The sequence below is a fragment of the Zophobas morio genome, unplaced genomic scaffold (assembly GCF_036711695.1).
Source record: "Zophobas morio isolate AGI-343-1 ecotype UQ-CSIRO unplaced genomic scaffold, CSIRO_AGI_Zmor_V1 ptg000017l, whole genome shotgun sequence".
In the NCBI taxonomy this organism is placed as follows: domain Eukaryota; kingdom Metazoa; phylum Arthropoda; class Insecta; order Coleoptera; family Tenebrionidae; genus Zophobas; species Zophobas morio.
The window spans coordinates 9,260,729-9,285,036 of NW_026972122.1; the positions used below are offsets into that span (position 1 = coordinate 9,260,729).

General features: G+C 31.9%; 1 protein-coding gene across 1 annotated transcript; it reads left to right on the top strand.

The window, feature by feature from the left end:
- The first annotated feature begins 8,804 nt into the window (after positions 1-8,804).
- On the top strand, positions 8,805-10,952 carry LOC135129907 (sodium-coupled monocarboxylate transporter 2-like). The gene is made up of 9 exons (XM_064057173.1): positions 8,805-8,865; positions 8,923-8,971; positions 9,021-9,298; positions 9,350-9,572; positions 9,624-9,764; positions 9,812-10,030; positions 10,079-10,349; positions 10,403-10,644; positions 10,694-10,952. The coding sequence occupies exons 1-9, from the start codon at positions 8,805-8,807 to the stop codon at positions 10,872-10,874; spliced, it is 1,665 nt and encodes a 554-aa protein (XP_063913243.1). The 3' UTR covers positions 10,875-10,952.
- The last annotated feature ends 13,356 nt before the right edge of the window (positions 10,953-24,308 follow it).

Consider the following 24,308-nt stretch of genomic DNA (forward strand, 5'->3'; position numbering starts at 1 on the left):
CTGTTCTAAAATCCCACATAGTATATTTTGGTTTGCCTTTAGTTGCCCTTATCGCTTTCTAGTGTCTGATGAAACAAAAGAGGTTTCGGAATGTCCATTTCCTAAACGTACAAAATTTGTGGTACAGGTTTTGATACAACAGATTAATTCTTGTCCAGTATTCATGACCTCCTCTATAAATAAATAAAGTAAAAATAAAATTTACAAGAATTTTTCTGCCTGTTGAATTCATTGGTTCTTCCGAAGTCACTCTGAGTTTCTTCCAATGCTATTTCTGTTTTTTTTTCAGTTTTGTTTTTCTAGTAGCCTGGTATATATTTGTCATGATATACCTGTTAAATTTATGCTTCTATAATTATTGACCTCTTTGCTATCTCCTTTTGTAAATATCGGCATAATGATTCGCCTCCAGTCCTTTGTAGCCTTTTGGTATGTTCTTTTTGGTTTGCATAGAATCATTTCCACAGTAATTTCAAGTCTGTCTTTGTAGTTTCTCCTTCATACTATCGTGATTTTCTCTTTTCTCTGTTTATTCAACTTTTATTTCCATATTCTTTATCATCCCTATCATATTCTTTTAATTTTCTAAAATGGTCTTTCCATTTTTTCGTAATGTTTTGTTTTTTTGTAATGTTGTCCCCCTTTTATATTTGACATTTTTCTATTTTATTAGTTTTAGGCTTTCTCATTCGTTTTAATACGCCATAGAAGAACTTTTCATTTTAACGAACGTTTAATTACAGTTTTTGACTTTTACTTCTTGTTTACATCCGTCATAATTATTTTAGTTTATTCTTATGTGTAAATCTTTTTTTTTCTCACCGCTACTTATATTTCATATGACTACCATTCTGTTCATTTTATATTATTATTTGCTATTTTCTTTATTCTACTGCTTTATCGAGGTGCCTTCTTTATTTTGTTTTTTAAACTGTTCCATCTTTCTTCTGTTTATTAATTTAGTTCGTTTAGGAGTATATGAAATTATCTAGAGTTTGTTTTTATTTTCAGTTCTTTATGCACGTGCACTCCTTAATTTCTTTTTTAAGTCTACCACTCTATTAATTGACGCTCGGGTAATATGCAAAATGCATATTTTTGCATATTCTGCATATTTAACTAATTTTTGCATTTATTGCATATTTTAAAATTTTTGCTGCATTTTTGGTGGTAATTGGTGGAAATTTTAATTTTAATACAATTTTAATACAGTTGGTTATTGACACTATGCAGTTAAATAAATATCGACCTTTCTAGTAATGCAGACGGGTTTTTTCAAGACTTCATTTATGGGCACCCCCAATTAGGTGTGTTCTTTACTTAACGGCCTCTAAGCCGGATGTTGTAAATATAGATAGTTTTGCAGATGTATTTAACGAGGGGTTAGAAGAGCCATGGAATGGATCTGTAGATATTTCATTCTTCGATTTTCAAATTCATTCATAATTCGTCCACGAACTTGACGACAGGGTAGTGATATTGCGGATAATTAAAAAATACATGGATATTAAGCACCTCATAATTAAATTCACTGATGTGCTTTAAACGCTATGCCCGGTTCATTATTTTGATTATGAAGGCTTAATACTTAGTGCATAACAATACAGATGCAATGGTTAAGCATTTGTTGCTATTATGACCTTACTTACAATTATGTAATAAAACTACTAAGACACACTTAAACCTCTTCAAGGTTCCCATATAGTTACATATTCCGTGGGGATAAACGCGATGACCCGTTAAGACAGTAAAGTAACAGAATAAATAAAATTATCGCATGCATGTATTAAACTATTATTTATGGTTCCTTTTAAAAGTTTCTACAATCGATTTGTTATTGTATTTACTGTCATTATTGACACAATTTGTAAATCGAATATACAACAATAGGGATCGCTTCCGTAGAAATAAAAAATAACTGCGCTGTTATGTTACTTTCAGCACGAATTCAATAAGTAATCAGTGGTAACTTTTTCTAAAGAATTTAATTATAAACATTTGTCATCTGTTTTTAAGGCAATAGAATTTGAGTTGGAAGAAATTACAGTAGACCTGTCTTCTCGTATTTCTGTTTCTTCAACCACAAACGAGTTAGAAGGAACATAACTGGCACTGCTGCTGTTAGTATGTAAACTATTCTCAGCAAACTCTATCTTAGTTGATAAAGAATCTGCTACATATCCTTCAGCGACTCCAGACGACCCGCAAATAGACTTTTTGTTGCCGAATATATATGTATTGTTGTATCAGAATGTTTAATTTTGTTGATGTTTTGTACATTTTAAATAAATGAATCATATTATAGTATTTTATTATACTATAACTTCCAGCCACCGTGACGTGTAATAAGTGTTATAACATTAACTCCAGTATTTGCCAATAAAGTCGCCGACGTCCTTCTGCAAGCATGTCCTGTGTAAGATTTACGAGAGTTTGTCTCCTTAGGTCTTAACTTATCTAAAATGTAGAAAATATGATGAGTCTTATACAGGGTGACTCAAAAAATTAATAAATCAGTTAGTTTATTTTACTGAATAAATCATTAATTACAAAACCGAATGCTTTGAAATCTTGCAGACATTTTAAAGTCATTATAAGCATGGTAAATGGTTAATCAAAATAAATCTATTTATTTCCCCAAAAAAATTGATGACGTCATCTTAAAATTTTGCCGAATAAACTCTACCCAAAATGTGAAAAATATGATGAGTTTTTACTTGTGATTCATCATTGCATTAATATTTTTTTCTAAAACTGACATTTTAAATCGCTTCTAAGATTCATTTAAGCTCGACCAATAAGGTATCTATAAATCCACTGTTCTTTATAAAGTACGTCGTCAATGGTAACGTCCTTTATACTATTTAAAGTACGCTGCTTCATTTTTCGTAACATTTATTTATTGAATACAAAACTACAATTATTAAAATATAAATTTCCATTACTCTTGAAGGGTGAATTCTTGTTGTTGATGTTGGTTGTCTCTGCTACTTTCGAAGGCGGAATCCAGCTTTGTACATCTAATCTGGTTGCTGACCTCTACATTGGAATCGTCGCTACTACTGTTTAAAAAATTTAAAAATGCTAAATGTATAGGTGATATATGATAGATGAGCATAAACCCAGCCTAAAACTGGTACTTACGCTTGCATCAAGGAAAGTCCGAATAACGTCTTCCGTCACTTCTTTTACACCTTTTTCTGACGTCCACTGATTAAAAGCCACGTACACCTTCTCATAAGCGTTTTTTGATTTTGCGGGTAATAATTTGGTGTGTAATTCATTGGCTTTTTCTGATAAGTATTCCGATTGAAAGGCGTTCACACATTTTGACGAACAAAATTTTTTTTCAAAATTTGTTGATACTATTACCATGACTACTACCCACGGCAGCCTCAAGAAACATTTTGCCTCACTAAAAATCTCCCGATAAAATATTAATAACAGACGATTTCGGATCAAAAAAGCTTCAGTGTTAGAAAAAATATTGAAGATAACACGGTGTTTTATAGTTGAAAGGACTCGGTCCCATTAAAACCTCGCTCCCTTCGGTCGCTCGGATTTAAACTGGGACCGCGTCCTTTAAAGCACCTATAAAACACCTAGTTATTTTAATAGCTATTTATTGATTAAATTAAGAACGAGTTAGAAAATGTGAAAGTACAAACGTCTTTATTTAGTAAGATTTATAATATGTAATGATATTCAGAACATAGTTTTGATTCTCTATTTTGAGGGGACGAACTCATTCAAATCAAACTAATTTGTACGTGACATTCTTCCGATGTATAAACATAAACACTTTCAAGTTTTTTTTTCTTATCGAGGATAACCTAAGGACGTACAGTAATGAAGTCCATCGGGTAATTTGGTACTTTCATATTTTCTGGACATTTCGTAACCTCTAGACAAGACCGTAGCTAGAGGGAGGCTAGGGAATACTGAGCCTCCCCTAGATCTAAACAAGTTATACTTAACCAAATGTGAATTACAACATCGAAAATCCGTCGGCAGTTCGTAGAAAACATCTTTTAGTTTAGTTTCTGTTTCACTTTCACTACAAGTTGATCGCTATTTACCTTAAATTACAAGTACCATAAATGATTTTCAATTCAATCTTCAGTCGCACCTCTATTATTACATACGGCAGACGTGATTAAATTGTTTCGTTATTTTATTGACTATAAATCAGTATTCAAGAATAACAATAATACAATACTTTTATTACTTATTAGTATTACAATCCATCTATTCAAACTCATACATGCGTTCTTGCAAAAATGTGGATGACTTCAAGACAAAATTTTGTAATAAAAAAACTCACTTGTAACAAGCGGTTAGCACGTTTCTTTACCTTTACTCAAACATTAGATACATATTTTTATTTTAGCTTATAATGGTTGCCATAAAAAACAATAAAATTCGCATAATCAAATCTTTTAATTTTTCGAAAGAGTTGGATTTGATAAGCTGTACTTTAGGGGCGAGGGAAGTTCTGTCGAAGTAATCTTGGATATATGATTAATGCGTGGTCTTAAGAAATAGTAAAAATTTATTAAAAATTTACTGAAATTAAATTGAAGTAGGGGCAATGTAATTCACTTTTTCATACCTTTTTCTGCTCTCAATCATAGGCTGTGGTAATTTTAGAAGTATCTCTCCAAATCTGACGGACAACGTCGGTTGTGACAGTCGTTTTTACAAAGTAGTTAAATTAATTAATATTAGGGATAATAGACGTCCCAAGTGAGCCCCCTGAATGTAATCAATTTAATTTTAATTTTTAACAATGTAGGTATACTTCAGTGGCGGCTCCTCAGTGGAGGCAGGGGAGGCTGACCCTCCTTTGTTTTTTGGAGCTGAGCTTCCTCTAATTTTTTCGATGAAAGAATTTGTATTGTTGTAGACATTTGTTACTTTTCAGAATATTTTGTTTGATTTAATTTACTTTCATCATATATCAGGTTAAAATGTCAAAAAAAAAAATATATTTGCGCCCTTACAATCATAATTCAGACCACTCCGCGTTTGGCTTCAGCGGTAGAAGCTAGCCTCCGCCGAGAATGCATCTTGCTATTGAGACCGTAGACCTTGACGCATCGTCATTCTGTACTGGATTGGCTAAAATGTTGATCGGGGTGCCGCTTCAGACCGCTAGCCTCCGGCTAGTTCATCTCTTTTCAGATTAAGTCGCACAGATAATTTTATCTCTTTCTTATTAATTGGCGCCATCGGGTGTAAATAGGAAAAACATTCAGGTGGTTTCGCCTGCTCCTTATTCAGTGGTGAGTGGTGTAGTACCTACGTAAAGCCTAAGGTGTTTTTTTGTATCATTTATTTGCATTTTATTTCTGATTGTTAAAAACAGTTGGTATTATCGGCATATTAATATTACTCATACTTAATGAGAATGAGCAACGAAAATAATTCAGTCTCATGTGCAGATACGTAAATTATCTATTAAAAAATTAATTTAGTAGCTTTGATTGTGATAAAAATATAACTATAAAACAAAAGGGGAGACCAACACCACCACTCCCATTAATGGTAATGACAGGTAGAAAGCAAAACAGAGCATTTCATGAAAATAATTATAATAAAACCAAATAGTTAACGTTTTCGGTTTTAAGAAACAAATTATACTGTTGGAATTGTGTATTATTCACAAGTGATAAATCTTCCGTTTGGGATAAAACAGGCTATAATAATATACAAAATTTGTTAAGAGCTATAGAAAGGCATGAAAAATCACATCTACTACTTTAGATTCCGCTCATAAGAGGGATATTGAGAACTATAACGAGAAAGTTGGTGAAAATAGGGCAATTTTGAAAAGACTAATCGATGCAATAGTTTATTTATCTATCAACGCAGGAGTGTTCTTTTCGTGGGCATGAAAAAAAATTAATCAGATAATGAAAGATATAAAAAGCAGTGCTTTTCAAATTTGAGCCTCCTTTCAAGAAAACTTCACGAGCCGCCACTCGTATACTTACTACATAAGCGATAAAACAAATGTGTCAGTTATTTATCATTGTTTACGTTTTCCGAATTTTCAGGTCATTTACTACCGAAAAAAAATATTCACAAGGCCATTTTAATGTACATTAATGTATTTTAAGGCTAACAAATAACGTTTGGTTTTTAATAAGTGTACGTTTTAGTGATACAAATGGTCTATAAATAACTGCTACGGTAATTACTTAGTTAATGAAAAATATGTAATTTATATTAAATTTTAAAAATATAAATATACCTGAGTTATTACTGAAGCAGCTATATTATTATAATTAATTTGTAAAGTAGCCTGTATAAATCTTAACAGTGTTGTGAAATATCCTGTTTGATTGGGGTTGCTGCGGCAGCATGTCGATATGCAATTGGGTAAGAAGCGGGTCCGAAGTTTCAGCTGAGTTGCATTTGGATTTTCGCGAATGCTAAGTATCGATGTAATCAAAATTAGGGAGTTCATGCCATTGCTCCACAACTATGCCTTTGTGGAGCTCGAAGAGGGCTATCAGCCAGTATTTTTTTCAAATGGTTGCATCGCGCTCATTTACTGTAAAAAGGTTTTAAAAATCGTATTTTGAAATTCGCGCCCTATGCGATTTGTCGCGAAATGTTCCGTCGCACTGTCGAAGTTCGGCGATGGCGTCTTTGGATTGAGCATGCAAAATTCAAATGTCAACATGAAATTAGAGATTATTCTCAGAAATCAACGAACAACTCAAACTGAATTATTTTATCCAGTGTGATGATTATTGTAGGACAAATTAAACTGAATAAATGCACAAATTGATCTATTCATTCGTCATATTCCCCCCATCGGCAGCATTGTGACGTGTCCTGGGAGCCCGTCAAGCTAGGAATGTACTAATAAAACAGTAATACAAAAGTTTCTGAATCCCAAAACATATTCGTAATAGAGAAAAATATTTTAAAATGTTGATGAGGGAATGTTTTACATTTCTCTCTCACAAATTTCTTGCAACGAACATGCTTGCAGGCGACAAAAATTCCATCCCTGCTTAACGAATGTAAAATCAATTGACTTCCAATCTTTAGTGATTCGAAAAAAAAAGTGTGAAATTTACCCAAATGACCTACTAATTAAATTAACTGTCGAAGAACAAGTAGGCCCTCGCTTTTTCATCTAATCGCAGTAGAACATAGCATAACCTAATAAAATATTTTGTGCAGTTTGTGCATTTATAACGTCTATACTAACCTACAATAATCGTCATATTGGATAAAATAATTCAATTTGAGTCGTTCAGTGATTACTGAGTGAGGCAGCGCGAGTATATTCCTAGCTTGACGGGCTCCCAGGACATGTCACAATGCTGCCGATGGGGTTTTAAGGAAGACCAGCTGCTCGAAGTCTTCATCTCGGGCTTTTTGGATACGGCCTGAGTGTAGTTCGAGATGGCTCGTTTGAGGGGGTCGCGCACTATGACAAATGAATGGATCAATTTGTACATTTATTCCGTTTAATTTGTCCCACAATAATCATCACACTGGATAAAATAATTCAGTTCGAGTTGTTCGTTGATTTCTGAGAATAATTTCTAATTTCACTTTGACATTTGGATTTTGCATGCTTAATCCAAAGACGCGATCGCCGAACTTCGACAGTTCTTCGGAACATTTCGCGACAAATCGGAGCGGGCGCGAATTTCAAAATACTATTTTTAAAACATTTTTACAGTAAATGAGCGCGATGCAACGATTTGAAAAAAATACTGGCCGATAGCCCTCTCCGACCTCCAAAAAGGCATCACTCAACAATAGCTTTAAAGTAGAGATGTGCCGACTATAGTCCGCCGACTGTTCCGCTTTGCTAAAACCGGTTTATAAATGCAACAGACAGTGTGTTTTTTTTTCTATTTCTCTGACTACCTTAAAAACTTGTTTTATTTTAATAAAAGGAATAACTAAAGTTTCTATGTTTTCCAAAAAATGTGTTAAATTTGTTTGAATAATTTTAACATTTAATTTTTTGTAGTAACTCAGTACAAAAATAAAGAATAACACAATTTAGGGCAGTTTATACAATACTTAACCAATTTTAACCACTTTTTTGGAAAATTTTTGGAAATTTTGAATTCGCTTTGCGTGTTTATTGGACCAGATATCGTGACGGCGATTTCAGAATCGTAACTAGCGGAAGATTATCTACACTTTGACACCAATTTTCGGTCGATTAAACCAATTTTAACCGGTTTTGACAAAGCCGACTAGTCGGCCGACTATAGTCGGTACATCTCTACTTTAAAGTGATCTGGGGAGATATTATAAAATAAAAATCAATTTCCCACGTTGATTCCCTATGTCCAGACTTGGATGCGACACCCTGTATAACTTTTTGCTAACACCTGAAGGGGGGATTTAGTAGACGACTTGTAGATGATTAGTAGATTAGTAACCGAATAGTGTAGCCGAAACGTACCAATGACGTAAACGCCTGTAAAACCTTAGTTTTTTATAAACTATTGAATAATCCTCTGAAACCTTGTCATACAGATGAAAGATTAACAGGAAAAGAAGAATCGTCGATATTTTGAAGACAGCTTGCTCAACAAAATTTTAGACAACGTCATGAAATTTTCAAGTAGAAAAACAAAAAAAAAACGTGTTCTGCAATCCTAAGTTTTACGTACATGTTCAAAGAAAAATTAACAATTTTAATGAAATTTTTATGATTCTTGTACGTACAATATTTATTATCAACTGTATTAACATAAATTATTCAAACTACAAAAAACATTGTAGAATAGAAAGTTTCATTTGTCAAACAAGACACAATGTTCTACTGGTACGACTATCTTTTGGTATTTTTTGTACTCGTTACAAGCGTGTTGATCGGTATCTATTTTGGTTGTTTTGGTACTAAACAGTCAACCGTTAAAGAATACCTTTCAGGAGGAAAACAAATGAAAATTTTTCCAATAGCTGTATCGGTAATAGTCAGGTACGACAATTACTTTTTCTCTACGCACACCTACATTACATTATTTTAGTCACTTTTCTGGTATTACTTTAATCGCAGTTCCAGCAGATGTTTACAAGTATGGAGCATTCTACGGGTTAACATGCTTGTCTGCTGTTCTTTTGGTTATTGCTTCAATGTATGTTTATTATCCTGTATTGTTTAAAGGCGACTATAGTAGTATTTATGAATACTTGGAAGTAAGGTTTAATCGTAAAATCAGATTGTTTAGTTCTTTTTTGTACATTTTGTACGAAAATTTTTTACTTCCTGTAGTCGTTTATACTCCAGCACTAGCACTGTCAGTTGGTAGGTGAAAAATTTCGAAATAAAGGTACGGAATTATAATCAAAATTTTAGTTACAGGATTTAGTGTACAGTTGATAGTCTTGTTAATATGTGGTACATGCGTGTTTTATACAGCTATTGGAGGTTTACGAACAGTGATTTGGACAGACATTTTTCAATTTGTCATTGTTATGATAGCTTTCTTAACAGTTTGTAGCGAAGGAATTAAATCAGCGGGAGGTATTCCATCAGTTTGGAATAAAGCAGTATCCGGAAAACGACTTGACATTTTTGAGTACTATTCTCTCACACTGATTGTTTATTTTTAACACAATTAATCTCGTAGTTTCGACCCAGACCCAACAAAAAAGGACTCATTCTGGATATGTACGTTCGGTCTTGCGGCTCGATTTTTGTTTTACGTTTGTTTATCTCAAACGAGCGTCCAAAAATATATGAGTCTTTCAACACTCCGTCGCTGTAGATGGTATGACAATTTTTTTTTTGTATTTTGTATTTTGTGTAAATCTGTAGGTCTCTTTTACTGTCTGGTCTATGTTGGTGTTTAGTAAATATATGCGCCGTTTCTGTTGGTATAATAATATATGCTAACTACCACAACTGCGACCCTGTAATGGACAAAAAGATTACAAAGAACGACCAAATTGTGTCTTACTATGTAGAACAAGTTGCACAAAAAATTTCAGGTATCTCTGGATTATTTATGGCTGCACTGTTAAGTTCTGCAATAAGGTTATAACAAGGTGTTTATTGCCGTAAACAATTACTTTATATTTTTAGTACCTTATCGTCAAGTTTAAATTCTTTATCTGGTGTAATTTATAACGACTTCGTAAGAAAATTTTCAAAAAAATCGTTTACTGAGAAAACCAGTGTGAGAATTATGAAAATTATTGTAGTTATTGAGGGAATTTGGTGCACTTCTATGATATTTGTTATTCAGTACTTGGGTGAAATTCTGCCTTTAGCCACTGCTATCACAGGATTAATAGATGGACCATCGTTGGGCTTATATACCTTAGGAATATGCTTCCCACAAGTAGACTCTACGGTTACTGAAGTGCGTACATATTTATTATCGGGTTGAAAAACTTTTATTTTTAGAGCGCTTTCTACGGGACAATTGGAGGTGTGATTTTTGTATCTGCTATCTATTTTCCTTCTATATATTATAAACAAAAACAAGTGTTCGTATATCCCGCCAAGGAACTTAGTGTCAAAGGCTGCAATGTTACCCATGAAACGTTTTCCATGGCTTCAAAATACTCGAATCCTTTTCATGAAAATTTTACCAGCAACAGTTACAATGTTGATGGGCTGGATGTTGTTAATTCAACAATGAAAGTGTAAATAACATCACCATGGCTTTTCTGTTTTACTTCTGTATGTTTTTAGGGATGACTTCAGTGCGAATCAACCATTTTTCTTTTTTCGAATTTCTTACGCCTACTACTGTTTGCTGGGAGCTCTTGTAACCATAATTTTGGGATTAATTATAACTTATGTTAAAAAGTGTAAATCAAAATCACCTGCTAATCCAACACGACCAGCAAGCCTACCTTTGCTGGTAGAGTAAGTGCCACACGCAAAATTTTTCGGCATATTTTGGTCTATGAACAAAGGATATCATAAAAACAGTCTAATAATTTGTCAAAACATTATCATAAAAAATGTCTTCTCCTTCATAGTTTGTTAAACCAAACTGAGATGATTGTTTACATCTGTTTAAATCTACTTGTAAATGTATACAATGGAAAAAAATATGTAAGTAATTTAATAAAAGTATGTACAATTCCAAGACTCTTGTAACTTGTAACCACCCATCTCGTCAAAAGAAAAAAATAATTACTATAAGTAACTTAGTATATGTATGAAATGATTTAAATGCATCACATTGAACATGAAGCTCTATTTGCTTCAATTTAGGAACATTAGTAGAATTAGTTTTTTAACATTCTTATTTTTTAGCTTTCTCATTCGTTGTCATATCCCATAGAAGGTTTTTTCATTTTAATGGAAAATGGGAATTGTATCATTTTCCATTTTCTTTGTTCAACAGCCCTTTCTTGCCACCTCCTTAATGTTATTTGTTAAACAGACTATGTTATTTTTTCCCTACGTCTCGCGATCTAGAAATATTATATGTACTTACTTGAAAATTATATAAGTACGTAATTATATTGCGAAAAGCGCTAATCAAAATTTATTTATTCATACCTTCTAAAGCATGAATGACGTCATCTCACTAGTATACCAATATGATTCAAAATTTCCAACGCAATAATGCAGCCTTGTTATCAGTTTTGCGCATACAGGTTATCTTAATGAGTTGTATTTGAAGTAGAACATTTTCATAATTTATCAAACATTACATAATGGACTATTTGAAGGTTTTGATAAAACGTTAACAATAATATTGATATTACAAAATGTTCTATTCAATTTGACATTTCAAACTATTACTGAGAAATATAAATTCAAACTTTTTAATATTGTTACATAAAATCACAGAAACTGTTGTATGTTTATTAGGGTGTTCCTAATTTGGTTTTCTTTAACTCTCACCCCCTTAAAAGTTTACATTCGATATAAGAAAAATATATGTAAAATATTATACCCCTAAGTTATCTCCTTCCAGTGCCGCCACCACGATAAATGTTTGATAAACAACACAAAGTAACTCTTTTTTTGTGTCATGAAATATTTTTATTTTGGGTCAGTCAAATGATATTAATAATTTTGACATTTTTAAAATAAAGGTTATATGTTAAACATATTACTATTATTATTACCAAATCAATATCTACGCAAAAAATATTAAAAATTAAAATGCAATCAATAAGATTTATTTAGAGTAGTTTTTTACTTCCCGAGCGTAAGCAAAGGAAGTATTGTAATCGAGTCCGTCGGCCGACTCTCTACTTTTACGTTTTCTCGATCTTTCATGACCCCTAGAAGACGAAGAAATAGGTCTCCCATTTCCGTCTGTCTGTCCGTCTGTCCTGTTATTAGACAGATAATCTCCGAAAGTACTCGACCGATTGTTGTGAAATTTTGTACTTATATTAAGAATATCATGTAGATGGTAAAACGCTAACCAAAATTTGTCTAATCATCCCCACCACTAATGCGATGACGTCACTTCAAAATTGTACATAGTAAATGGGTTTTCAATTGTATAAAATAACATAGTCCTACACATGTAGTTTACAACTCTGAATTGACTTTTCACCCGAAACGTCCAGATTTTTGGAAAAAAAATCAAAATTATAAAACAACATTTTGAAATTTAATTTTTAATCTGCTAACCAGAATGCTTTGAAATGTTGCAGATGTTTTAAGGCTATAAAGAGCATCATAAATCTTTAGTCAAAAAATATTTGCTTATCCCCTCCAAAAACTTGATGACGTCAGCTCAAAAGTTTGTGGAGTAAATCATATCTAAAATGTACAAAATATGATGAGTCTGTACTTGTGAACTATCACTCCATTAATATTTTTTGGATTTGCATATACAGGGTGACTCAAAAAAATTAATGAATGCGTAAATATATTTTATTGATTTAATCAGGAACTACAAAACCGAATGCTCTGAAATCTTGCAGATGTTTTAAGGTCATAAAGAGCATAATAAATGTTTAGTCAACATATATTTGCTTATCCCCTCCAAAAACTTGATGACGTCAGCTCGAAAGTTTGCCGAATAAATCATATCTAAAATGTACAAAATATGATGAGCCTGTACTTGTCATTTATCACTCCATTCATATTTTTTGGATTTGCATATACAGAGTGACTCAAAAAAATTAATGAATGCGTAAATATATTTTATTGATTTAATCAGGAACTACAAAACCGAATGCTCTGAAATCTTGCAGATGTTTTAAGGTCATAAAGAGCATAATAAATGTTTAGTCAACATATATTTGCTTATCCCCTCCAAAAACTTGATGACGTCAGCTCGAAAGTTTGCCGAATAAATCATATCTAAAATGTACAAAATATGATGAGCCTGTACTTGTCATTTATCACTCCATTCATATTTTTTGGATTTGCATATACAGAGTGACTCAAAAAAATTAATGAATGCGTAAATTTATTTTATTGATTTAATCAGGAACTACAAAACCGAATGCTTTGAAATCTTGCAGATGTTGTAAGGTTATAAAGAGCATAATAAATTTTTAGTCAAAATATATTTGGTTATCTTCTACAAAAAACTGATGACGTCAGCTCAAAAGTTTTCCGAATAAATCGTATCTAAAATGTACAAAATATGATGAGTCTGTACTTGTGATTTATCATTCCATTCATATTTTTGGATTTGCATATGCAGGGTGACTCAAAAAAATTAATGAAGGCGTGAATTTATTTTATCGATTTAATCAGGAATTACAAAACCGAATGCTTTGAAATCTTGGGAATATTTTAAAGTTATTATAAGCATGGTAAACTTTTGTTCAAAATGTATTTGTTCATCCCTCCTAAAAAAATTGATGACGTCACCCTTAAATTTTGCTGAATAAATCCTATCTAAAATGCAAAAAATATGATGAGTTTGTACTTGTGATTTATCATTCCATTCATATTTTTTAGATTTTCTTAAGAGGTGGTTCAAAAAAATTAATGAAGTCAATTTATTTTATTGATTAAATTAAAGGCAACACTTATTATTAGTATTACACCCCAACCAACCCAATTTGGTAGACACAAAATTTGTTAAAGGAAAAACTCGGTTGAAACATAAGGGTAGCACGCTTATTTACATCGACTTTAACATTACAGACCTGCATTTGTTTTATGCGCTCACTTGGTTCCGCGAATGTGAAATAGACATGTTTATAATCAACCAATTGTGAATTTCACCGTCAAGAATTAAAATAAAACCCAATGTTTTATATAATAAGCGGAAGTCGAAGCAATAAAACCGACGGTCGTTTTGTTTACAGTTTCTGTGTTTGGCTCTCACGTATGCTGTTACGCCTGTCATCTTAAATTAACAATGTTTATACATACACGATTTTCAGTTGCCTCTGATACGTAGGTATACGTGAGTAAATTGTTTCGTTATTTTATTGATTATTACAAATCAATATTCAAACGACCCAATTCATTTTCCCGAAAATTTGAGAATATAATAATTTTATTCTTAGTATTACACTACATCTATCCCAACTGATATACGTGTCCTTGCAAAAATGTTGATGACGTCATCGCAATTTTTTTTTAAATTCCCACTACAAAAATGTAATGAGAAAAAAAACACAATAGGCATGCAGTCGTCAAGTTTCCGACAGCGAGGGAAGTACTGTCTAAACTCTTTAGACCAATTTTTTTACAATTGGGATACATTGCTCTGTGTTCCTGAACCGTTCTCAAGATATATTGTCTTTGATCTTCATTTTTGGTCAACAAACCATGAAAATCTTGTGTTAATTTTACAGATCTCTCTGCGATGTCAGTGACAATTTTAAGGGAACTTATAATGGATTTCCCTTAACAAATGATGTGTGGGATTCGCATGTTGTTGGATCAAACTCCAAAAACTGACTCTCCCTCTTGTATTTAACTTAACTTCTCTCAAATTATAAAAAAAAAACTGATAACACTTGTTTATTCGTAGGAAGTTTTGATCCAAGTATTTGAGTCTCTACTATCCCTACCAAATATACATTGTCTAAGCCTCGGGATGATATTAGAATTTTTTGTAATCGCTAACATGCTACACATAACACAAAAAGTACAATTATTTGACGTTTGTACTCAACACCTACTGCATATTATGCAGGTTTTAATTTTTGAAAATTCAATTCGTGGCGGCACGGGAAAGGATAAAGCGAATAGATTAAAATTTTTTATGTGTACTGTCTATTTCAAATGTAAACTTTTTGGAGGGTGAGACCAACTTAATTCGAAAAAATACAAAATCACCTCTAAATAAGGAACACCCTAATGTTTATACATCGGAAGAATGTCACGTAGAAATTAGTTTGATTTAAATGAGTTCGTCCTCTAAACTAGTAATTAACTAATCGACAAAATGTTCTGAATATCATTCTTATAATTTTTATTAAACAAAGACGTTTGTATTTTCACATTTTCGGAAAAATGGGGTGACTCGTTCTTAATTTGATAAAAAAAAAATTGGTCTAAAGAGTTTGAACAGTACTTCCCTCGCTGTCGGAAACGTGACGACTGCATGTCTATTATGTTTTTTTTCGCAGTAGATTTCATTATTTTTTTTGAGTCACCCGGTATATGCAAATTCAAAAAATATGAATGGAATGATAAATTACAAGTACAGACTCATCATATTTTGTATATTCTAGATAGGATTTATTCGGCAAACTTTTGAGCTGACGTCATCAGTTTTTTGTAGAAGATAACCAAATATATTTTGACTAAAAATTTATTATGCTCTTTATAACCTTAAAACATTTGCAAGATTTCAAAACATTCGGTTCTGGAGTTCCTGATTAAATCAATAAAATACATTTACCCATTTATTAATTTTTTTGGGTCACCCTGTATATGTAAATCCAAAAACTATGAATGGAATGATAAATCACAAGAAGAGACTCACCATATTCTGTATATTTTAGATAGGATTTATTCGGCAAAATTTTGTGGTGACGTCATAAATTTTTTAGGGGGGATGAGCAAATACATTTTGATCAAAAACTTACCATGCCTATGATAACTTTAAAACACCTTCAAGTTTTCAAAGCATTCGGTTTTGTAGTTCCTGAGTAAACCAGTAAAATAAATTTACGCATTCATTAATTTTTTTGAGTCACCCTGTATATGCAAATTCCAAAAATAAGAATGGAGAGATATATCACAAGCACAGACTCATCATATTTTGTACATTTTACATAGGATTTATTTGGCAAACTTTTGAGCTGACGTCATCAAGTTTTTGGAGGGGATAACCAAATATATTTTGAGTAAACATTTATGATGCTCTCTATAGCCTTAAAACATCTGCAACATTTCAAAACATTCGGATTAGCAGATTCAAAATTAAATTGCAAAATGTTGTTTTATAATTTTGATTTTTTTCCAAAACCCATTTACTATGTACAATTTTGAAGTGACGTCATCACATTAGTGGTGGGGATGATTAGACAAATTTTGGTTAGCGTTTTATCATCTACATGATATTCCTAATATAACTACAAAATTTCACAACAATCGGTCCAGTACTTTCGGAGATTATCTGCCTAATAAAAATCCGGGACGGCAGACAGACGGACAGACGGACGGACGGACGGACAGACGGACAGACGGACAGACAGACGGAAATGGGAGACCTATTTCTTCGTCTTCTAGGGGTCATGAAAGATCGAGTTAACGTAAAAGTAGAGAGTCCGCCGACGGACTCGATTACAATACTCCCTTGGCTTACGCTCGGGAAGTAAAAATATGAATGATATGATGAATCACGAGTAAAAACTCATCATATTTTGCCCAATTTAAGTAAAATTTATTAACGTCATCAATTTTTTGGGAGAAATAAACAGGTTTAATTTAATTAACAATTTAACATGCTTACAATGACTTTAAAACGTCTGCAAGATTTCAAAGTATTCAGTTTTGCAATTCTTGATTTAATCAATAAAATAAATCATATTTTGTACATTTTAGATAGGATTTATTCGGGAAACCTTTGAGCTGATAACTTTTGAGGAGATAAGTAAATATATTGTGATTAAAATTTTATCAAGCTTATCATAACTGTAAACCATCTGCAAGATTTCAGAGCATTCGGTTTTGTAGATTCCAAATTAAATGTCAAAATGTTGTTACCTAATTTTGATTTTTTTTCCAAAAATTTGGATGTTTCGGGTAAAATCTCAATTCGGAGTCATAAACTACATGTGCAAGATTATGTTATTTAATACAATTTAAAACCCAATTACTATGTACAATTTTGAAGTGACGTCAGCACATTAGTGGTGGGGATGATTAGACAAATTTTGGTTAGCGTTCTACCATCTACATGATATACCTAATATAAATACAAAATTTGGCCCAGTACTTTCGGAGATTATCTGTATAATAAAAATCCGGGACGACAAGCAGACAGACAGACAGACACACAAACAGACAGACGGACAGACGGACAGACGGACAGACGGACAGACGGACAGACGGACAGATGGACAGACAGACGGAAACGGGAGACCTATTTCTTCGTCCTCTAGGGGTCATGATAGGTACAGAAAATGCAAAAATGGCAATTCGTCCGATGGACTCGATTACACTACTTCCTTTGCTTACGCTCAGGTAGTAAAAATTGTGATAACAAGTTGTTAGATCTAGTTTTATCAACATGAATCTTAATTTTGCAATATCTCAGTCTGAGTTGCCACTCCAGTACTCTCACGATTCTTTCTAATAATAAAAAAACCTACAATTTTCGTAAAGCAAATTTTATTGCATTATATCAGGCATTCTATAACACTGATTGAGAATTTTTAGATAATTATGACAACATTGACGATGCCGTAGATTCTTTGTATTCTTTATTGTATCATCTCTTTGATGAATTTGTACCAAAAAAAGTAATTTTACGTCGAAATATCCTGCATGGTTTACTCCAGAAATTAGTTCTCTCTTAATGTCAAAGAAATATTTCTAGAGAAAATGGTTAAAAATTGGTTTGCAACAGTATTATATTGACTTAAACACTTAAGAGGTGTAATTACAACCAAAAGCTTGCAGCGTTGTAAACCTTACATACATAGGATGGAAAACAATATTAAGAATAATCCTGCCATTACATGTACAAATTTAGTAACAATCGCACAATACCTACCTGACAAGATTCAGCACAGCATTCTACTGAAAAAGCTTAACAACTTTGGTTTACATCATAATGCTTTGAACCTAAAACAGTTTTATTTACAAAAGAGAGTATATTATGTATATTATAACGGATTTACATCAAAAGAATTTTTACCTACTTCGGGTGTACCACAAGCTTCCCACTTGGGTCCTTTGTTATTTATACTTTTTATTAATGAACTTGTCTCTTCACTATCCTGTCCTATTCTCGCGTATGCTGATGACATGAAATTGTATTTGTCAATCAGATCCACTGATGATATGTTACTATTACAAAAAAAAAAAAAATAGATTTACTTGTAAGGTGGTGTGCCAGTACAAATTAATTCTTAATTATGAAAAATGTTGTTTTGTTACTTTCACTAGAACTTTTGATTTTATGGACACTTATTATTCAATTGACGACTATTTAATTAATAAGAAGGATGTAATGAAGGATCTTGGAGTTATTTTTGATTCAAGCTTGATTTTTGTGGAGCACCTTAATAGTGCAACCAAATCCTTAGGTTTTTTTTTGTAATGTAAACTTTTACTGATGTTAACATGATGAAACAACTTTTCCTTGCCTATGTGTTAAGTATACTAGAATACGTTATACATGATCGTTTTCCGACTTGGAACCGTGTAAATTGAGATTTTGGGCTCAACGTTTCACACACTTTCGTAAGTGGAATCTTCAGGAGCAGGGTTAAGAATAAGGCAAAAGAGCACGATAACTCACTATGTCAACCACACCAGAGACGAAACTTGAAATCTAGAAATCTACAATCTCGGAAATCGGAATTTAGATTCCTGGGATCTAGAATTTTTAATGTAGAATCTTGGAAGCCTGAATCTTGGAAGCCTGAATCTTGGACTCCAAAATCTCAAAATCTATAATCTTGGAATGTAGAATGCTGAAATCTAGAAACATGGAATTCAGAATCTTAGTATTTAGAATCATATAATTGCAAAACTAAACTGAAATCCAGAATCTTAGTATCTATCTTCAATCTTAGAATTTCAAAACTAAAACTTGGAGCTTAAAATGTAGTACATATTAAGAATTTTGGCTCATGGAATTCAAAAATTTAAGACCTTGTGTTTAAGATGTATTTTCTTTGAGTTAACAACTTCTTCCGAAAATTTAATATTTTTAAAAGCTTAAAATTCTTGTTCTAAGAACTTAGAATCTTGGAATCTAGAATTCTGGAATCTAAATTATTGGTATCTAGAATTTTGTAATCTAGAATCTTTTAATCTGGAAATATAAGATCTCTGAACTTAGAATCTCGGAATCTAGAATCCTGTGATCAAGAATCTTGGAATTTAGGATATTGAGATGCTAGAATCTTGGTATTTAGAATCTTAGAATTTCAAAACTAAAAGATTTAAATGTATTACACACTGATAATTTTGGATGATAGAATTCAAGAATTTGAGACTTTGAGTTTAATATATTTTTTGAGATAACTCATTTTTCTGAAAATTATATATTTTTAATAGCTTAAAATTCTGACGGTAGAAATTAAGTCTAACAATTTAGAATCTTGGTATCTACAATCTTGGATTCTAGAATCTTGGGATGAGAATCTAGAATATTGGAGTCTAGAATCTTGGAATCTAGAACCTTGGAATCTAGAACCTTAGAATACTGGAATCTAGAATTTGGAATCTAGAATCTTGGAGTCTGGAATCTTGGCAAAAGATTTTCGCCTCTGGTATGGTTGACATACTGAGTTACCCTGCTCTTTTGTCTTATTCTTAACCCTGCTCCTGAAGATGCCACTTACGAAAATCTGCGAAACGTTGAGCTCAAAAACTCAATTTACACGGTTCCAACCCGGGAAACGATCATGTATTGATTCCGACCGTGGAAACCTCCGAAATTATAGAATACGCTATGTTAATTTGGTTTCCATTATATCAATTGCACGTATTAAAACTGGGCAAAATTCAAAGACGTTTTATGAAATATCTATTCTATAAACTTGATGGTATTTATCCGGAAGTAGGTATCAGACAGGATTTGTTCCTTGAACGACATCAAATGGTTTCTATGATAGATCGCGGGTACAAAAATTGTTGATATTTTTTATTTAAGCTGAACATTTCACGAAAATTATTGTCGACAAAGGACACAAATTAATAGAGAGATGTTGACTGTAGAATATGATACTTATGTAAATGAGGCCGTCAGAAGCTCAGACCACCAGAGAGATGTGTGACACAAAACAGTAATTGGCATTCACCTACCTATAACATTATCTTTCTTGTTCTCTCTCTAATATGTTATTAAAATAAATCACAAATTTTAGGGCCTTGCAAAAATAGAAATACTTCATTTGTATTCACCTAAAAATGTCCTTACTTTTATCAAGTCGGCAAGATCAACAAACCCATTTAAGGTTTGTGTTATGTGACAACAGCAGAATGAAATTATTGAACATTATCTAAGTACAACTAGGAGTGTAACTGGTAGATATACAAGTTTGACAATACTTTTACATTGAAATCTGTATCTATACACAGAAAAAATTATCGATACTGGAGTAGAGCAAATCTCCAACCGCAGTCAGTGAGTAGATAAATCTGACCGGAAATAGTTATGCATAATGTTAAAGAAAATTAATTAGTTTATGTTTTGGCCGTCATTGTTCTGAGTACTAAAGAGCCAAAAGTATTTGATACTCAGATTTGGTTTCCACAAGATGGTGCTTATCCTCATTTTATTGCTAACAATAGTTTTATTAAACATTTTTCTATACACACAATAATTACAGTTTGTATTAAAAGCAAATATCCATAACGTCATAGGCTTAGCTCACCGCCAACAAAATTTGTTTGTTGCATTTAAAATGTAGCATAAAAACTAAATTGATTGATCGAACAACACAGGAAATTAGAAGTTGAAAACCTGCTTTTGTTTTAACAAATGTTTTACATATTATTTGTATTGCTAATTACGAACATGCACGCATTTTGTTTGGAAAAAAATACGAAAAACTAAAATTTAAAAGCACACAATTTAAAAAAAAATAGATACTTATTTTGTGCATATTGCAAACCGCAAAAAACCTACTACAAATGGAATTTTTGGTTTTGGGTTATTTTTGGAAAAACTGTACGTGATGGAATTTTTAACCAGTTTTACGGTAATTAGCACCGGAAAATCTATCAATTTCATTTGTTTATTTTAAGACAGGTTTTTCATCGCAGACCGATGTAATTTATGTTAAACATCATTCCAGATTTTATCACTGCATTTATTCCGGACTTGATTGAAGCACTGTGTAATTCCCTTCCAATGGAATGCGTATAAAATTAAGTTAGTTTTTGCTTGAATTATTCTATGTTTGTCTTCACTTTCTATTATAGTTTTGGAATAAAAACCGTTTATAATGAGCGAAAACGGTTGTTAGTTTAAAGGTCAGATATAAGTAAACGGAAACATAAATGTGGATAAAGTGACAGAAGTGATTCCATATTTCATACATTATTAAAACCCGGCTTTAATTTGATTTACAATGGAAACGTCACTATTAATTAAATTAAATTAACTTAAAACTTAAATGTAATTACATATTTTGAAAACTGACTGATTAAAAATAAAATAAAATAATTGTGAAACAATTATTATTGTAGTTTATAATTATAAAGTAAAGTTAAACAAACAGCATTGATTATAATTAAAAACACTCCTGTATTTTAGGAATGACGTGTAGATGGTAAAACGAATTTGTCTAACATTCTCACAAATAATGTCGCCCCAAAATTTTGAATAGTAAATATTACTTGAATTTTATGAAATAACGTACCCTAAATATCCAGATCGAACGTTCGAAATCTTAAAAGTTTTAAGGTTATCGTAATCACGGTAAATCGACTCCGTCAGGCGACTCGCTACTTTTATGTTTTCTGGACCTTTCATAATCCCTCGAATACGAATCTTGTTTCTGTCTGCCTGTCTGCCGTCTACCGTAACAGATAGTTTTCTAAACTACTGGACCTACTATTGTCAAATATTGTATGTATCTTAAGAACATTTTACAATTTAACTTAGAAATTACAAAACCTAATTCTTTGAAACATTCCGAAGGTTATCGGAAACGTGATAATTTGTTAATCAAAATTTATTCGTTTACGACACCGTTATATACTGATGACGTCATCTCAAATTTTGCCAAATAAATCCTAGATATAAGTGCAAAACATAATGAGTTTATACTTGTGGTCTATCATTCCATACATTTTTTAGAATTGATTATACAGGGTGACTTATTTTGTTGATCATATCAGAAACTACAACACCGATTGCTAAATCTGTCATCACAGTATATCTTTTTATCTCCTCCAAAAAATTGATGACGTATAAAATATTTTTATTATTAGTATTACACAGCCCTATCCAAATTGATATAAAGTAGGTGTCCTCCCTCTTTAAACTTACGCTAACATGGGATACATATCTTTATTCTATTATTTTTTTTATTATTGCTTATAAAAGTTCTCATAAAAAATTAAGTTCATGAAATCAAATTTTATCATTTTTCGTAAAAATTGAATAAATAACCTTCAACCAATTTTTACATATCTTCATTGTCCTCTTCTTAGGCTTTATAACTACAGTTTATTTTTGAAATCCTGAGTTCTTGAATTTTTTTAGCAATAGAAGAGTTCACAACAAAAATGCAATAGGTTTATTTTTAAAGTTCGTCTTTCAATACTTTGTGGAAGGATAAATGTAGTATCAATTAAATAAAATTTTAATATACAGAGTGTTTATAAAAAATTCTAAAACTTTACAATTTTCTAATATCGACCATTCAGTTTTTTCAGATAGAACAGCCTATATTTTATTATTGCAACTTACTCTAACTCTTACTCCACAAAATATTATAACACAAATTTTAAAATAACCATACTACCATTTTTTATGAACCGTTCCATTGCTAAAAATTTTCAAGAAAGTTTGAATAACGTGGCAACGTCGCATCGAAATTTCAAAAGTCAAAATATCTAAAAATACATAACACGTTTTATTTAAAAAAACGTTGTGTGTTACGCCTTATAAACAAAACACACGATGTATAGTTAAAAATAATTTTCATGTATAATCCTCAAAGATCGGTACAATTTTGCCCCTTGACTTTTTTTCTATTTATAATAAAGTAATAATTTGCCAAAATCAGTTTTATCGTAAGAGGTACTGAAATATCAAAATTTTGAGAAATTTCAAAAAAATCGAATTTCACGCCGAATATTTCCAAATTTCGAAATTACAAGATTCGAAGATTTCTCAAGTTTTCTCGGAATTTTTTCAAGATTTCAGAGTATATCTCTGAGATTTCTCAAGATTTGTCAGGATTTCTCAACATTTCTAGACGTTTCCAGGTTTCGAGATTACGACAATTTTGAAGTTTCTCGACATTTCCCAGGATTTCTCAGGATTTTTCGAGACTTCTTAAAAATTGTTCGAGACATTTTAGAGGTTTCTCGAGACTTCTCAAAAATTTTTCACGATTTCTCAGGATTCCTTAAACTTACAGGTTACGAGATTGCTCAAGATTTCTCTGAGATTTCTCCGAAAATTCTTCGAGATCTCCTGAAGATTTCTCAGGATTTCTCGAATTTTCTCATGGTGTCTCAAGTATGCTCAAGACTTCTCTAGATTTCCTAGAATTTCTCGACGTTTCTCGGGATTTTTTCAAGATTTCCCAGAACATTTTTCAAGATTTCTCAACATTTCTAGACGTTTCCAGATTTCGAGATTTCTCAATAATTCTTAGAAACATTCTTGAGGTGAGTTTACAGGTTACAAGATTTTACAAGATTTCTCTGAGATTTCTCTAAAAATTCCTAGAGATTTCCTGAAGATTTCTCAGGATTTTTTCAAATTTCTTAGTGTCTCAAGATTTCTTAAGACTTCTCTAAATTTTTTGAAAATTTCCTCAAGGTTTCGTGGTTCGAGATTTCTCGCCGTTTCTCGAGGTTTTTTAAGATTTCTCGAGTTTCTCAAAGTTTCGAAATTTTGACATTTCCAGATTTTGAGATATGCAGATTTCTAAATTTCAAGATCCAAGAATTCTCAACATTTCTTAGGATTTCTCAACAATTCTAGACGTTCCCAGGTTTCGAGATTTCGAGATTTCTCAAGATTTCTTCAAGGCATTTTAGAGGT